The sequence below is a fragment of the Eubalaena glacialis genome, chromosome 12, assembly GCF_028564815.1.
Source record: "Eubalaena glacialis isolate mEubGla1 chromosome 12, mEubGla1.1.hap2.+ XY, whole genome shotgun sequence".
In the NCBI taxonomy this organism is placed as follows: Eukaryota; Metazoa; Chordata; class Mammalia; order Artiodactyla; family Balaenidae; genus Eubalaena; species Eubalaena glacialis.
In genome coordinates, this window is record NC_083727.1 from 60108752 (window position 1) to 60126845 (window position 18094).

The 18094-nt window shown below is 36.5% G+C and overlaps 1 protein-coding gene across 4 annotated transcripts in view; it reads left to right on the forward strand.

Moving 5' to 3' along the window:
• FBXL4 (F-box and leucine rich repeat protein 4) overlaps positions 1 to 18094 on the forward strand; it is a 70074-nt gene that overhangs the window by 21524 nt on the left and 30456 nt on the right. For all 4 annotated transcript variants that reach the window (XM_061206966.1, XM_061206965.1, XM_061206964.1 and 1 more), the window contains 2 exons: positions 7236 to 7578; positions 16335 to 16579. In XM_061206966.1, the coding sequence (XP_061062949.1) occupies positions 7236 to 7578; positions 16335 to 16579 (588 nt within the window). The remainder of the gene's footprint in view (positions 1 to 7235; positions 7579 to 16334; positions 16580 to 18094) is intronic.

The following is an 18094-nucleotide window of genomic DNA, read 5'->3' on the forward strand; positions in this document are numbered from 1 at the left end:
TGGCCGTCACAGAAAGAATTTGTTGCCAAAGGAAGTTGCTTAAGCAATGATTTCACGAATTGGTCATAGTCTGGTCCCCTTGACTTTGTGAGTCAAGAAGCATGGTTTTGTCATTTAAGTCAGAAATGATCAGACCCTTTATCGGTTAGTTCTTTTTAAAGCAGATGCCACTTTGTTAGTTACAATTAGAGACAGGCTGGGAAGCAGGGAGTGAGTAGGTATACCTATTAGAGTACTTTAATTTTATTCTAGTTTGTTTTCCTATTCTATCCCTTCACTTTCAGCAGGTAAAATGGAACAGTGTTGGCAAGAGAACTTTCTTTTTGCTGGTTACTAGATGTGCTTACTAACCAGGAGGAATTTTGTTTATAGGGAAGCTCTCTGCACCCATGTGCCTGGCTTCCAACCTGAATATGTTAGAAAACTTGCTTTCTCCGGTTTCCGTTGATGAACATCTCTCTTCCTCTCTTGTCTACCTGCTGCTTCCTAGGAGCCCTAGAGAGACGTTCTCAGTGAGTAACAACAGGTCAACATTTACAGAGACAGAGTGCTTTGTGTCCAAGCACGGGACATATAGTAGGCATTCAGAGCAATCAACAGAAGGAGAAATAAGTGGGCTGGTAAAGAGAATGCTGGTTACCAACCCAGAATTAAGGGCTCCAAGTGCAGACAAAGCGCAGCCTGATAGGGATTCCATGCTGAATTTTGCACATGATACTGTAGATTTAAAATACTTACAAAGGACATTAGTGTTTGTCAGATTTGTCCAGTAGATGAATACAGTGTGTGGGCATATATAGTCAGCACATAAATGTGCAGACTACAAAGACCATGACTTAAAGCAGTTTAATCTCATCAACACTGTTCTGGGTCTAGAGGATTAAGAGTCAGGGCTATCTCATGGAAAATTGTGTGTGTGTGTGTACACACATGCATGCACATGTGCATTTGCTTGTATTTGCTTGTTTTCACTGACTAGTTTTTTAAATTCTGGCATTAATTTTCTAAAATAAAAAGATTAGCATAGGAAATATAGCCATTATTTTATAATAAATTTAAGTGGAATATAATCTGTAAAAATATTGAATCACTATGTTGCACACCTGAAACTATTATAATATTGTAAATCAACCATACTATCATTAAAAAAAAAGATATTGGCATATTCTCTTGTTGGGTAATGTAGATACCTTTCTCTTCCTAACTTTAAAATAATATATTCTAGTTCTATTAGAATTTTAAACAAAATCACCTTAATACAGATGATACCCCCAAATCAATTTGTATTGGTCTCAGAGTTAATGTTAATTTAATTCAACTGGCCACCGACCTATAAAATAATTTTTCCATCTTTTTACCACTTTTCTTTATTACTTCTTAGGTTATCAAGAAAAATCAAAATAAAATATAAATAAACTAATGATACTTATATTTTTTTATGTTTAGACATTTAAAAATATTTCTAATAACTGATAAGGTTTGATATTTTTCAACTTTAAGAATGCTATCATATTTAAACTTATGATATATGTATAACTAAATATATAATGTTTATGCTATATAAAGTCAGAAGCAAAAATGATGCTAACATAGCATTAAACTTTTAAACATGCTAGAAATGTTAAGGAAGTCATTTTAAAGCATCATCTTAACCTTGTCCATTCTGCAAGGTAGAGAGAGAGAGAGAGGACTTTAATAGATTAATACATTATTACAATAGAATATTTGGGCTCTAATCAGTGCTTGTTTTTAAGCTTGTTTTATTTATAATTTTATAATGTAATTTGCATTGTAATGCAAGTCAGGCTATACATAAAGAACATGTTTTGTCTGTATGTTTATTTATTGCAAAGGACCTGGCAGAGTTGATTTCTATATTACATTTTCAGTGTTTCTGTTAAGGCTCATAAAAACTTCTCATTGAAGCTAAACAATAAAATAGACTGGTTTAGTCCACATGTGTTGTAAACCAGTACAGGCAGTTATTTCACAGGGTCCTGAGTGGTCCTTGTTTCTTGGACATGAGACATTCCTCCAACATCATCTCGTGTCATTTTCCAGCAGCAGCAAAAGGATGAGTAAAACCAAAATTTGAATTTTCTCATACCTTCCACCATTTACCCCAGGATTCTTGGAAATGTACTGTCCAAAATTAAGAATGCGTTTTCCCACGAACATGGTTTTAAATGTTTCATACTTCTGTTCCTGTATAGCTAGCTCTGTTTAACTGTGTGGATTTTCAGTAGAGTGTTCAAATCAATTCCATTGTTAGAAACCCTAAAGGTTTTTGCATTTAGGCTTTAGGGGCACTTCTTTGGTCTAGGCTGGCATTTCAAATTTGCTTTTCTGCCTTGTCACAGAAAGTGAGAAGATGCCCAGCTAGCTTTCCTTTCCTCCTTAAATCTGCCACAACCTGCTCTGTTCCTTAGAACTCTTCCCCTGCCTCCCAAGATTGGATATAGAGAGGGACCAGTCTTTCCATTCCTACTTTCAGGTTGTCTCTGAATACAAATACTCACAGGTTCTTTATATGTTTGATGGGTTTTATTCCTAGTTTTCAGGAGAGAAGTAGCAAATCTAACAAATATGGGGTGATTATAAGGGTTCTGTTAACTGCAAAAGTCCTACTGTTACGGTTAGTGATATGTTTACTGGAATCCCATTGAGTTTCTGCCTTATGCTTTTATTCCTAAAGGTAGAAATTACCAAACTTCCCTTCTCCCGAGAGTGATGCTATATGCCTTTCTTGCCCCCATCTTGGCCTAAAGACCATTATGGTACTTGTATGTCAATGACTGCTATAGTCTCAGCTCAGATTTCTCCCCTGAGTTTCATACTCTTTTGTCTATTTCAGTTCCCTAAATGCCTTGCTGTAATCAGTTTTTACCTGGATCTCAATAGGCCATTGGCATATCAAGAAAAAAAGGAAGAGGACTCAAATCAATAAAATTAGAAATGAAAATGAAGAAGTTACAACGGACACTGCAGAAATACAAAGCATCATAAGAGACTACTACAAGCAACTCTATGCCAATCAAATGGACAACCTGGAAGAAATGGACAAATTCTTAGAAAGGTATAACCTTCCAAGACTGAACTAGGAAGAAATAGAAAATATGAACAAACCAATTACAAGTAATGAAATTGAAATTGTGATTAAAAATATTACAACGAACAAAAGATCAGGATCAAATGGCTTCACAGGTGAATTCTATCAAACATTTAGAGAAGAGCTAACACCCATCCTTCTCAAACTCTTCCAAAATATAGCAGAGGGAGGAACATTCCCAAACTCATTCTACGAGGCCACCATCACCCTGATACCAAAACCAGACAAAGATACTACAAAAAAAGAAAATTACAGACCAATATCACTGATGAATATAGATGCAAAAATTCTCAACAAAATACTAGCAAACAAAATCCAACAACACATTAAAAGGATCATGCACCATGATCAAGTGGGGTTTATCCCAGGGATGCAAGGATTCTTCAATATACGCAAATCAGTCAGTGTGATACACAATATTAACAAATTGAAGAATAAAAAACATATGATCATCTCAATAGATGCAGAAAAAGCTTTTGACAAAATTCAGTACCCATTTATGATAAAAACTCTCCAGAAAGTGGGCACAGAGGGAACCTACCTCAACATAATAAAGGCCATATACGACAAACCCACAGCAAACATCATTCTCAATGGTGAAAAACTGAAAGCATTTCCTCTAAGATCAGGAACAAGACAAGGATGTCCACTCTCGCCACTGTGATTCAACATAGTTTGGGAAGTCCTAGCCACGGCAGTCAGAGAAGAAAAAGAAATAATAGGAATACAAATTGGAAAAGAAGAAGTAAAACTGTCACTGTTTGCAGATGACATGATACTATACACAGATAATCCTAAAGATGCCACCAGAAAACTACTAGAGCTAATCAATGAATTTGGTAAAGTAGCAGAATACAAAATGCACAGAAATCTCTTGCATTCCTATACACCAACAATGAAAGATCAGAAAGAGAAATTAAGGAAACAATCTCATTCACCATTGCAATGAAAAGAATAAAATACCTAGGAATAAACCTACCTGAGGAGGTAGAAGACCTGTACTCAGAAAACTATAAGACACTGATGAAAGAAATCAAAGATGACACAAACAGATGGAGAGATATACCTTGTTCTTGGATTGGAAGAATCAGTATTGTGAAAATGACTATACTACCCAAAGCAATCTGCAGATTCAGTGCAATCCCTATCAAATTACCAATGGCATTTTTTTATAGAACTAGAACAAAAAATCTTAAAATTTGTATGGAGACACAAAAGACACTGAATAGCCAAAGCAATCTTGAGGGAAAAAAACGGAGCTGGAGGAATCAGACTCCCTGACTTCAGATTATACTACAAAGCTACAGTAATCAAGACAATATGGTACTGGCACAAAAACAGAAATATAGATCAATGGAACAGGATAGAAAGCCCAGAGATAAACCCACACAGCTATGGTCAACTAATCTATGACAAAGGAGGCAAGGATATACAATGGAGAAAAGACAGCCTCTTCAGTAAGTGGTGCTGGGAAAACTGGACAGCTACATGTAAAAGAATGAAATTAGAACGCTCCCTAACACCATACACAAAAATAAACTCAAAATGGATTAAAGACCTGAATGTAAGACCAGATACTATAAAACTCTTAGAGGAAAACATAGGAAGAACACTGACATAAACCACAGCAAGATCTTTTTTGATCCACCTCCTAGAGTAATGGAAATAAAAACAAAAATAAACAAATGGGACCTAATGAAACTTAAAAGCTTTTGCAAAGCAAAGGAAACTACAAACAAGATGAAAAGACAACCCTCAGAATGGGAGAAAATATTTGCAAATGAATCAACAGACAAAGGATTAACCTCCAAAATATATAAACAGCCCACACAGCTCAATATTAAAAAAATAAACAACCCAATCCAAAAATGGGCAGAAGACCTAAATAGACATTTCTCCAAAGAAGACATACAGATGGCCAAGAAGCATATGAAAAGCTACTCAACATCATTAATTATTAGAGAAATGCAAATCAAAACTGCAATGAGGTATCACCTCACACCAGTTAGTATGGGCATCATCAGAAAATCTCCAAACAACAAATGCTGGAGAGGGTGTGGAGAAAAGGGAACCCTCTTGCACTGTTGGTGGGAATGTATATTGATACAGCCACTGTGGAGAACAGTATGGTGGTTCCTTAAAAAACTAAAAACAGAATTACCATATGACCCAGCAATCCCCCTACTGGGCATATACCCAGAGAAAACCATAATTCAAAAAGACCCATACACCCCAATGTTCATTGCAGCACTGTTTACAATAGCCAGGTCCTGGAAGCAACCTAAATGCCCATCGACAGATGAACGGATAAAGAAGATGTGGTGCATATATACAGCGGAATATTACTCAGCCATAAAAAGGAATGAAATTGGGTCATTTGTAGAGACGTGGATGGACCTAGAGACTGTCCTACAGTGTGAAGTTAGAAAAACAAATGTATATTAACGCATATATGTGGAATCTAGGAAAATGGTACAGATGAACCGGTTTGCAAGGCAGAAATAGAGACACAGACGTAGAGAACAAACATATGGACACCAAGGGGGGAAAACCGGGGGGCGGGGTGGTGGTGGTGGGATGAACTGGGAGATTGGGATTGACATATTTACACTAATATGTATAAAGTAGATAACTAATAATAACCTGCTGTATAAAAAAAATAAAATTCATAAAAAGTAAATAGGCCATTGGGGCAAGGAAATGAACTGACAGTATATTGGAGGGGAAAAAAATTGATATGATTAATAAGCATATGAAAACATTTTAAGTGTTAGTAGTCAGTGAATTATAAATTATGTCACAGAGACCTGGGTCACTGTGAAATTAGAGCTTATTTTTAAAAATGAAGAGTGCTTTCAGTGGTCATTCTTATATACTGTTGGCATAAGCTTTGAAAGCAGTTTGTAGTATGTATTGGGAGACTTAAAAATGTTCTTAATCTTTGACATAAAATCTTTATGTAAAAGTTCTGCTAGCTAAAGTAAATAAATAGAAATAGAAGTATTTATTGAAGTATTTTTGTTTGTGTTTTTAATTTTCTCTGATATATTAGAAAACAATATTAGAGAAATGGTTATTTATGCCATATATTTGAGAATATTATATATCTAATGATGCTATGTTATGAAGAATCTTTAAATAATTTTGGAAAATAATTTTTTAAGAAGACCTATATAAAGACATGGAATATGAGTTAGGCCTTGAAGAAAAGATGGGCAGATAATTGTAGGTTAGGCATTTCATTGGGAGGGGAAGACAACATGAGCAAACACCTTCGTGTGGAAATAAGTTTATTATCTGGAAAGTAATGATTAACCTGGCTGAAAAGTAGAAGTTCATTTTGAGGGAATAGGAGAAAATGTTATTCACCTGTTATGTGTTAGCTACTTGCTAGGTACTGAGGATACAAGGATGACTAAAAGATAACAATAATGGAAATTTAGGAGAAGGGCATATATGAGACAATTTCATGAAAACTCTGATAAAATTTAATGACTGGATAAAAGAAAATCAAAGAAAATGATAGTTTTGGGACTTTCCTGGTGGTCCAGTGGTTAAGACTCCGCACGCTTCCAACGCAGGGGACGCAGGTTTGATCCCTGGTGGGGGGATCTAAGATTCCACGTGCCGTGTGCTGTGGCCAAAGAAAAATATAATGAAAGTTTTGAATTTGTATGGCACCAGTAACAGAAACAGAAAAGGGGACCTTTGTGAGGCAAGGTGAGAAGTTTAGTTTCCACAGTTGGTTTAGGGCATGCACACAGGAGTGCTTTCTACTGTGTGCTTTAATACTTTGTGTTTACTTTGTCTGTAAAACTGAATGTTGTTCATGTACCTCTGACTACCTATTCCAGTTTTTAACTTACCAAAGTGAAATCTGCCAAAAAGGACTTTCTAGGGAGTTGTAAAAATAATTTAAGTAGTAAAAATATTTTAAGTAATAAGGTCTATGGCATTTAGGTTTTAAATTTTTTTCCTGTCCTGGAAACAATTCTTGGTTTGATCCTATCCACCTTGTTTAATGCTTTTGCTTCACACTGTAACGTATTGGGCTGGGCCCCTAACATTAAGGTAACAATAAATCTCATTCTAAACTGTATTATAGGGAAGTTTCTTTCTTTGGCAGATGGGAGATTCTTTGGTCAGAGAAACCTACGAAGGTGAATGCTTCCCAGGCTCGCCAGTTTAAACCTTGTATTAAGCAGATAAATTTTCCCACAAATCTTATACGGCTGGAAGTAAATAGTTCTCTTCTGGATTATTACACTGAATTAGATGCAGTTGTATTACATGGTACAAAGGACAAGCCCGTGCTTTGTCTCAAGACTTCACTTATTGACATGAATGATCTAGAAGATGACTATGAAGAAAAGAATGGATGTGGAATGGACAATCTGAACAAAAAGTTTAGCAGTATTGCCCTCAGGGAAGGGACAAGTAATGGATATTTTGATAAACTACCTTATGAGGTAAGCCAAAGATATTCAGTAGCAATATTGGACATACCATCATTTTAAAATGTTTAGATGTTAATGTTTATTTTGCTAGATGTCAGAGAAATCGGAGCATTAGCAAGGTATACATAATCTGATGTATTGCGTATTTTGATTTCGGAAAGACTAGACAAAATTGTGTTCAGTAACTTCACCACCTTTGTTTTGGATTGACTTTAGTGATTCTGGATAAACTAGTAAATATATGTTATTTTATCACTGATTAACAATAACCAAAATACATAAAGCAATGATAAATTACACTCCACTTTAATTCATAATTACACAGTGTTAATATGGGCAATATGTGCTTAACTTGATACCGGTTATGTTAAAGATGATTTGCTATGAAAAATAAGAATATTAATAAGACTGTGAGAGAAATGCTTTTTCTGTTTAATAGTGTGCAGTTTCTCCAAGTGTCATATACTCTTCTATACTAACTCTATTCTGTATTCTAACTAGCTATGATTTTTGGTCTAGGCAGGTACAGAGTGCCTTTTACCTAAAGTCTTGTTTTCAGTGTGTCACTGCAGGGGCGTTTCCAGGGTATATTTAGCACTCCTGGCTCCCAGGCATCAAATGCCATTAGTACACCCCCTGGGGTGGGAGTAGGGCCAGGCATTCCTTCCCCTGCTGAGAAGAGCTGTGTGTGGTTAAAAATAATATAATCAGATCTTTTAAAGAAAATTTTATAAACTTAAACTTTAACCAGTTCAACTATCCCCCTTCCACACTGGTGGGTATTTCAGGTTTCATTGTAATAATACAAGTAGCTTAACTTGCAGGGAACAATAAGGTCGCCTCTTGAGTGCCTAACAGGAACTATAATGCCTGTTCAGCATTTCACAATTCAAATGCTATGGTACATCCTGTGAAGTAGCTAAAGTTGCCACATAAAGATGAATTTAAGGATGCAAGGTAATTCAGTCAGTAAGCCATGGAACCAGGATCCAACCCAGGCCTTCTAGGTCAAGTCTTGTGTTATGGAAGGAAGCTTCATAGGTGGACAAGACACCCTGGCCCTTAGAGGGAGGAGGGAGGGAGGAGGGAGGAGGAGCTGAGCTGGGAGAGAGGAGTGTGGGATGTTGACAGTGTTGTTCCCTGGGGCTTCAAGGAGGGTCTGTCCTGGCAGCAGTGGCAGCAGTTCATCTGGAGGAAGCTCACTTCCTTGATTCTTACCCATTTCCTAAAACTACAGTATAGAGATTTAAATTCAGCAAATGTATTTTAAAGAGTTTGTTGAATTTTATCCAGACCTGGTAAAATGCTTAACATATCACATTCAAATGAATAACGGGAACTTCAGGCAAAGCGAAGAGAGTGTCCAAAGGTGAGAAGAAGTGAAACTGTGTGACCTGTTTGGGAACTCCGTTATTTCACTGTGGCTGGAATAGGATTTGATAGCAGAAGCTGCAAGAGATGAACTTGGACACAGGCTCAGGGCTGCCTCGGTGCATCACTCCATAGGCCACCGTCCACACAGATGACAGTGGTTGGGACATCCCAGCCCTGGCAGTGCACAGCCCACCCTGCCACGTTGTAGAGGGCTCTATGGGTTTTACCGAGAGGTTTGCATTTTCTCTCTTCAGCCAGTGGCCCTCAGGCTGCTGTGTCTCTCCTGTACGCAGCAGAATCAGTTGAGGGGAGTCATAGAGACCTTAGATTTTATAAATCATTTACTTTCGGTAAAAAATTAGAACAAATCCAAGATTATACCTATAATAATTTCACACTCACTTTCTTGTGTTCTCTGAATTCTTCATATGCTTTTTTTAGTGGGAGAAAAAGATGTGGAATAATAGCTAGCATTCCAGAAATTATCCATAATACGCAGGCATTTTTTAAAAAAATTATTTATTTATTTATTTATTTATTTATGGCTGCGTTGGGTCTTCGTTGCTGCACGCAGGCTTTCTCTAGTTGCGGTGAGCGGGGGTACTCTCCGTTGCGGTGCATGGGGTTCTCATTGCTGTGGCTTCTCTTGTTGTGGAGCACGGGCTCTAAGAGCATGGACTTCAGTAGCTGTGGCACGTGGGCTCAGTAGTTGTGCCTCGCGGGCTCTAGAGTGCAGGCTCAGTAGTTGTGGCGCACGGGCTTAGTTGCTCCGCGGCATGTGGGATCTTCCCGGACCAGGGCTCGAACCCATGTCCCCTATGCAGGCATTTTTGCACATGCTTTGGCCCACAGTTAGAATAATTGCCCAGGTGTTTGGCCTCATGTAAAGTTTGTTTTTCATATATGTCATGGTATGAAGAAGATTGTGAACCTTTTCTGTAGTCAGTAGGGAAACATTGAAAGTTTTATTCATTTTAAAAGAAGAATAACAAAATGAGATTTCCTTCTTAGATTATTCTGTTGGTAAATGAAGAATAGACCAAAAGGAGGTCAGGGTGGGAAGCAGGGATACCAGTTGGGGAGCTACTGCAGAAATTTAGGCAAGAAGTTATGAAGCTCTGGGTACCGGAAAGTTTGGAAAGGAGGTGAGCTGGAGAAGTATTCCAGAGATGCAGAAGGTAGAAATCAAAGTAACTATTGAATGTGGACATGAAGCAGAACATCACAAGGACTTTCAGGCTTCTGGTTGAAATGACCTGGTGGATGGATATGCCATTAATCATAAGCCAGTGGGTGAAGGTGGAAGGATGCATTGACTTGGAGGTGCCTGTGATTCATCAAAGCCAACTTCTCTGATTGAGAAGTTGACAGTAGGCAGTTGCTATTTGAGTTTGAAACTCAGGAGGAAGGTCTGAGTTTACATTTGTGTGAGTCTTCTCAGAAGAGGAGAGGGCTACCATGGTAGATGAAACTGACCAGGAAAGCTCTGAGGGTGTGAATAAAGGGCCAAGAATAGAATTCTGGGATTACTAACATCTAAGAGTCCAGTAGAGGAAGACAAGTCAGAAAAGGCACTTGGGACAAGGATGAGATTGTCTTAAAAACAATGATAGGAAGCTAAAGAGGTATAGAGAACATAAAATGGGTGCGGTCAGCCCCACCGCTGCAGAGAGCTCAGTGACAAGTGCCCACTGGTTTTGGTCATCGGGAGATCTCTGATAATCCTTTACCGTTATCAGCTCAATGGAACTATGACCATAGGGTGAGAGATGAGAAAAACCTTACCATATCTGGTTAAGGCATCAAGGGGGGGGGGGGGAGAAGCAGAGACAAAAAGTGTTTGCTCTCTGAGCATAAGCAGAAAAATATTTCTGTTAATATACACCAATCATGGGCAAGACTGTCCACCAATAGTGAATAATACTTGGCATCCTAACACTCCACCCCTTCATGTCACACTCAATACGGCATATCAAAATGAGGAAGAGTATGAAATTATTATAGATATTATTTGCTCTAATTAATCTTTTAAAAGGAGAAAAGACGAATGGCAGAAGATGTAGCAGGGTGGGAAGGTTTCTGTTTGTGATGCAAGCTGGGAGAGATTTCAGTATGCTCTTATGCTGTAGGGAAGGAGCCAAAAAAAGAGTAAAAGCTTCCAGTACATGCAAGGGGTTTAATCAGTACAACAGAATCACATAGATGAAACCGAGAGATAGAATCAGTCGTCCTGAAGGACGTTAATTAGCCATGATGAAAGCAGCACAATGCATAAAGAGTTAATGCTGCAAAACACTGAATGATCTCACAGTGAGTAAAAAGAGAAACTCTTTTTTTAAAAGTTGCCCAAATTATAAGTAATCCAAGTTATTTAAAGGAGAAAAAACCCCACATTTAAATATGTCAAGTGACATAATGTTTCCTTAATTGAAAATAATTGTATTATGAGTAGAGTGGGTTTTGAGGGCAGATCAGCTGTGTTTTGAGACATACAGCATCCTACATGCAACATCTTACTTTCAGCATGGTGTCAAATGGTACTTTAGGCTAGGATAACCCCATATAAAAACATCTTTTGACAGGCACTAGATACTAGATGAGTAATAATTAATGGGTATTATCTTGTGGGCCTAAAACCTGTTATCTTTTGCTTAATCAGAATCCAAAAGTGCTTTTTCACATGCCAATGTCGTGGTCTCAATAACTTCATTATTCTTTTTCTACTTTGATATTTGCTTAAAATATAATATTAAGGATCAGAAAATGTTTTCACACAATATACATCTTTTAATATTGGTGACTTTGGAATGATGCCAGCAATTGCTGGGAGTTATTTAAATTATAAATCATCTGGAAAAACGTAAATTATTTATCCTCTGATACATGGATATATTTAACTTTTAATGCCTCTTTGCACTAACTGCTTAGAATTTTTACTGAAATAGCTTTTAATATTGTAGTTAAAACAACAAATTTTTAATTCATTCTACAAATATTTAAGGTCCTACGGTTGCCAAGCCCAGATGGCTCATAGGTTCTTTCAGACATTTAAGAAGTGATCAAATCCTGTATTATTTAAACTCTTTCATAGCATAAAGAAAAAGGAAAGTTTTTAACTTCTTAGTGAAGCTGATATAATAACTATAGCACATAAAAATAAAATTACAGACCAATTTTACTTCTGCAAATAAAAGATAGTGAATAGAATTATTTTAAAATATAATACAAAAAATCATTCAGGATGTATTCCTGGAATTCAAGGGTGTTTAGGTATTAGAGAATCTGTATGATAATAGTACAGTACTATAAAATAATAACATAGTCAAAGGAGAAAAATCCTACGATCGTCTCAGTAGATGTGCAAAATTGTTTGACAAATGGCAGCTGGACAGATATCCAAATTTTTATCAGTGTCTGTTAAAAAGTAAATACCTTATTAAGCTATCTACGAATTGTCTGCTACCAAATATTAGTAACCAAAAGCTAACATCATATTTAATTATCAAACACTAAAAATGCATGGTTCGGTATGGTAGCCACTAGCCACATGTACTGTTGAGCACTTTATGTCTAATCTGAATTGAGATGAGCTGAAAGTATGAAATACACACAGGATTTCAAAGACTTAATATGACAAAAAAAGATTTAGTATCTCAGTAATAATTTTTATGTTGAACACACGTTGAGATGATCATTTTAATATATCTCATCAAATAAAATATATTAAAATTAATATCACCTATTTCTTTAGAATTTATTTTGTTTTTTAACTTCATTGAGGAATAATTGACAAATATAATTGTATATATTTAAAGTGTACAACATGATTTGATATACATTGTGTAGTGATTACCGAGATCAAGATAATTGACACATACATCACCTCACATTGTTAACTCTTTTGTGTGACTGTGTGTGGTGAGAATGCTTAAGATTTACTCTCAAAAAAAAAAAAAAAAAGATTTACTCTCAGCAACTTTAAAGTATACAGTACTGTATCATTTAACTCTTTTGACTTCTAAAAAATTGTAGTTACTAAAAATTTTTAAATTACATATGTGCCTCACATTTATGGCTCACGTACAAATTAAAGTCAGGAACAAGACGTCAGTGTTACTTAACATTGTTCTGGAAATACTATCCAATGCTGGAAGATGGGAGAAAGAAATAAGAGGCATGATTTTTGGAAAGAAGGCTGTACAATTATCATCATTTGCAGACAATATGATTTTGTATTAGAATACTCAGGAGAAGAGACCAAAAACTATTTGGAACAATAAGTAAGTCAGCAGGTTACAAAGTTAATAGATAAAAATCAGTAGCTTTAGGAACTCTAGGATCAAAAAGATCATTAAATGGTAAATCATGCCATGCTCTTGAGTAGGAAGACACAATGAAGTAAAGATTAAAGATGTCAGTTTTCCTTAAAGTAATCTATGTGTTCAATGAACTTCCAGGTAAATGTTGTTTTTTTTTAATAGAAAAGTTCACCTAAAAACTATGAAAATGTTCAGGAAAATTCTGGAAAAGAAGAGTGATGGAGGGAGCACTAGTCCCACCAGATAATAAAGCACATTATGAAGCCATAGTACTGATATTTGTGGATCAACAGTGAAGATAGAGTCTCATTTGCGACCAAACGATCCAGTGCATTCCCACACATAAACTTTTAAAAAGTCAGAACAAAAGTTATTTATTTGACCCAGAGGGCTATTGATATGGGAGAAATAAATGGAACAGAATAGAGTCTAGAAACAGACCAACAGGAAAGAAGGGAACATTAGCAGTTCCCTTGGCAAAGGATTACATTTCTGTAGTTAAAAACAAAGCAAATAGGGCATTCCCTGGCAGTCCAGTGGTTAGGACTGTATGCTTTCAGTGCCGAGGGCCCAGGTTCAATCCCTGATCGGGGAACTAAGATCCCACAAGCCGCGCAAAACAAAACAAACAAAACCCCAAGACAACAGTGCCATACTATTTTTGTTTCTGTTTTATTTTATTTTTTCCTTCTCCTGCTTTCAGAATGGCAACATTTAAAGTATTGATACCAGTGCTGTCTAGGTTATGAGTGAATGGGTACTTTTATGCCCTGTTTGTGGTAAATTGATGCAAACGTGCTGAAGGGCAATTTTGTGTTTATATCAAAACTTCTAAATGCATGAAATTTACCCTAAGATATATTTGCAAAATTTGCCAAGATACACATACATACACAAAATGATATTGCAGTGTTATTTGCAATAGGGAAAAAAGCAGGAAATATATCAATGAGAAATTAGCTGAATTAGTGTATCACATCTGTAAGGTGGAATGGGGTGGATTTGTATGTGCAGATATAGAAATATCTACAAGATACATCATTCAATGAGAAAAGTAAGGTGCAGAACAGTGTATAAAGTATCCTTCTTTTAGTGCAAATCCAAGAACAGAATTTCATACATATTTATCCGGAAGAGATCAGAAAAACTGTTAGCAGTATTTACCAGGGGGCAGAGGGATTATTAGATTTGAGGTTGGAGCGGGAAAAACTCATTTTCTACCTGCCTTCAGTGTTTGGATTTTCTAACATTTTACCTGAATTTTCTTTTGTTGATTGTATAATTTGCTTGTTGACAATTTGCATGTCATCAGAATGATGAGATTTTAGACTAATTTTTAATTTCCTTATATTTCCCTGTTTTTATAACACATACACACACACCTTAATGTTATTTTTCCAAAGCCCAGTTCAAATGTTAAAAATAAACAGCAGGGATTTCCCTGGTGGTGCAGTGGTTAAGAATCCGCCTGCCAATGCAGGGGACACGGGTTCAATCCCTGGTCTGGGAAGATCCCACATGCCGCGGAGCAACTAATCCCGCGAGCCACAACTACGGAGCCTGCGCTCTAGAGCCCACTAGCCACAACTACCGAAGCCCGCGCGCCTAGAGCCCGTGCTCCGCAACGAGAGAAGCCACCGCAATGAGAAGCCCACGCACAGCAACGAAGAGTAGCCCCCCGCTCGCTGCAACTAGAGAAAGCCCACGTGCAGCAACGAAGACCCAACGCAGCCAAAAATAAATAAATTTTTTAAAATAAATTAAATAAATAAATAAAAAGCAAAAACACCCCAAGCCTTCTTATACTCAATATATGTGTTAGTCAGCAATCCTCATATTTTATATGTACTCTTCAAGCTTATTTTAAATATGTTGTTGTCACTCTTTATCATATTTTGGCCTCAAACAGTGTTATTCTGACCTAAATTTAATACTGGGCCTGCATAGTTAAATAAATTGACAAAGAGCATTTAGGTTAAAGGGCATAATTGCAAATCAAAACGTATAGCTAGATAAATACACTGCATTAAGTAAGAAACCCAACCTTCTCTCTCATCTAAAGATTTTTTTACCATTTAGCAAATATTTGATTTTTTTTTCTTAGTGTTTCTTGGTTCAGAATAGGCTATTTAGCAGTGATTCTTTGAAAATTAGTTTAGGAGCCCCCGACTGTTCACCATTAAGAAAAAACAAATCTTGAACTAGTTCAAAGAAACTGTTTTAATTAGAGATAAAAACCTTTTTGATTCCTCCTCCTTAATACTTTTTTGTATCTGTTAGCTACTCCCTAGTCACTGCCAGTTGCCGTAAGCAGGCCCCTGATTCCTCTTTTCTGGAATCTGCAGTAGCCGCCAGGCGGGTTTCCCTTCCTGCCTCCGGTAGTGCTCCCTGCAATGATCTTTCTAAACCATAAATCTGACTCTGTCACTCTGCAGTTACATAAATCCCTTCAAGACTCCTCATTGCTTTCAGAATAAATCCAGGCTCCTCTGTGAGGCTCTCTGTGACCCAGTCCTTACCACTAACCAATCTTTCCTCTCCCCAGTTTTGCCTCTCACTCTTTAAAGCTGAGCCTTGCTGGTCCAAGTCCGCTTTCATTGTGGTTAGGCCTGCGTCTTGTGTCAGGCTCTAGTAGCAGTCTATGCGTCCATCCAAGCTATTAAAACATATCATCGTACTTATCAGTCCCCACTGGACTCTGGAAACCCTGAAAGCGGGAGCTCTTCTCACCAGTGTTTGATGTGTAGTCAATGTTTAGTAAATGTTAAGTCTGTGAAAAATTGTATTATTCAATAGATTACCAAAATATATCTTTGCACTGTAAAAAAAAAAAAAAAAATAGTCGACATGAATTGAATATACTTTGAATGCTCTTGAAATGTAATATATATAGCCTTATGTATGTATGGTTACTACTGATTTGGATAATTCTGTTGAATGTTGATTTATTTAGTATGTGAAAGTATTGTTATAAAATGTATGATATTGTTGTTCTTTATTAGATCATATCATATACTTCAGAAAGTGATATTGTTTTTTCAGTCTGGGTGATCTTGGCTTCTCTGTTTTATGTAGCTCATTCAACTGATTCTGAATCATCTGACGCTACCAGACCTGTGTAGATTAGCACAGACTTGCAAACTACTGAACCAGCATTGCTGTGATCCTCTGCAGTACATCCACCTCAATCTGCAACCATACTGGGCAAAACTAAATGACACCTCTCTGGAATTTCTGCAGCCTCGCTGTACTCTCGTCCAGTGGCTTAATTTATCTTGGACTGGCAATAGGGGCTTCATCTCTGTTTCAGGATTTAGCAGGTTAGTGCCAAGCCTTGTTGAGGTTATTTAAATCAGCAGGCTATACTTACTATGTAGTAGTTTCGATAATAGAAGTTTGAAATTATATATCATGTACTTTAGATCATGTTCAGAGTGCTTCTGCTTACAAAAGTGGATGAGTTAGTTTCACCGTCCTCTTCAGCTAGACTTCATAAGATGGAGGGAAATTATGCCCTTTACCGCATATTTTTTAAATCCCAAGTAACTTTCAACAGAGCTCCTTTTTTTTCTTTCTCATATTTTCAGCACAGATGATTAACACATTTTAAAAACTATTTCCAAATCAAAATCTACCTCCCTAATGTGATTTGTCAGAAATGGAAAACAATTTATTATAGAACATTTTTAATTAAATCTTAATTACATGTGCAATACATCACCCAAATTTAGAAGCTCATTTAAACTAATTATGTTGAAAATGCAATTGCATGTTAAATAGGCGACCACACTTGCAGACCTGCCCAGGTGTTTCTGCTCCTTTCTATTTAAGCATTTAGTTTCCCTACTATTAAATGTCACCTGTTAAACATTTGAAAGCTTGCACGAGTACATATTCATTTAGTAATGCCATAGTCATTTTTCTTGTGAAACAAACAGGTGTTTTTCTCTTAACCTTGATGGTTATTCTCATTGTATGTTACAGTATAATCCGTTTCATTAAGTTAAATAATGAAGAAGTAGACACTTTGGGGAAATTACCCGTTATTTTTGATTAACGAATAATCTCCTATCCTGTTTTTAGAAGTTAGAATAAACTACAGCCCTCCCTACACATATCCCCAGTGGATACATTCCTGAACAGTGGTTTATGAATTAGAAATCTGTATTTTGAGCTTTGTTCCCCTTGACTTAGAGTATAAAAATAAAGATGCAGTTCCAGAAATAAATATTTGATACCATTAGATTCAGATGAAGTCATGTTTGAAATAGTACCAATGTGTTCAAAAGGCTAATATTGATAGTTTATGCATCAAAGTAAAAAATAAACACAAGCAGTAATGGCTTATAGCACATGTTGAAACCATGGATGCACTGAGTTTCTTTCTTTTCTGCCAGAAATAGAGCCAGGGGAAGGGGTTCTTAGATAAAACATGATGGGATTGTGGGTCAGAGTCTAAAGATTTTACAACAGGCTAAGTATACAAAATTCTTTTTTATTATGTAAATTTGCTTAAAAGGGGATATATATATATAATATATATATTATATATATATAGTAGAAAAATAAGGCATTTCTTTTTGGCAGTGTGATTTTGGTAAATTTTTATAGAATCCACATTTTGAAAATTGCTGGATCTTTGACAGCTCTCCAGTGGAACACAAGCTTAGTCCTTTCTACTTCCTTTTGCTGCAGACACACCCACTTCATTGGCTAATTTTCCTCGCTATTAATGGGACCAAGAAGAACTGAAGCTAATGATGACTGTGGGTATTCAGAGCGTGCACTATAGATCATAAACCAAGACTAACTGACTCTGAGAGCAAATAGAACCA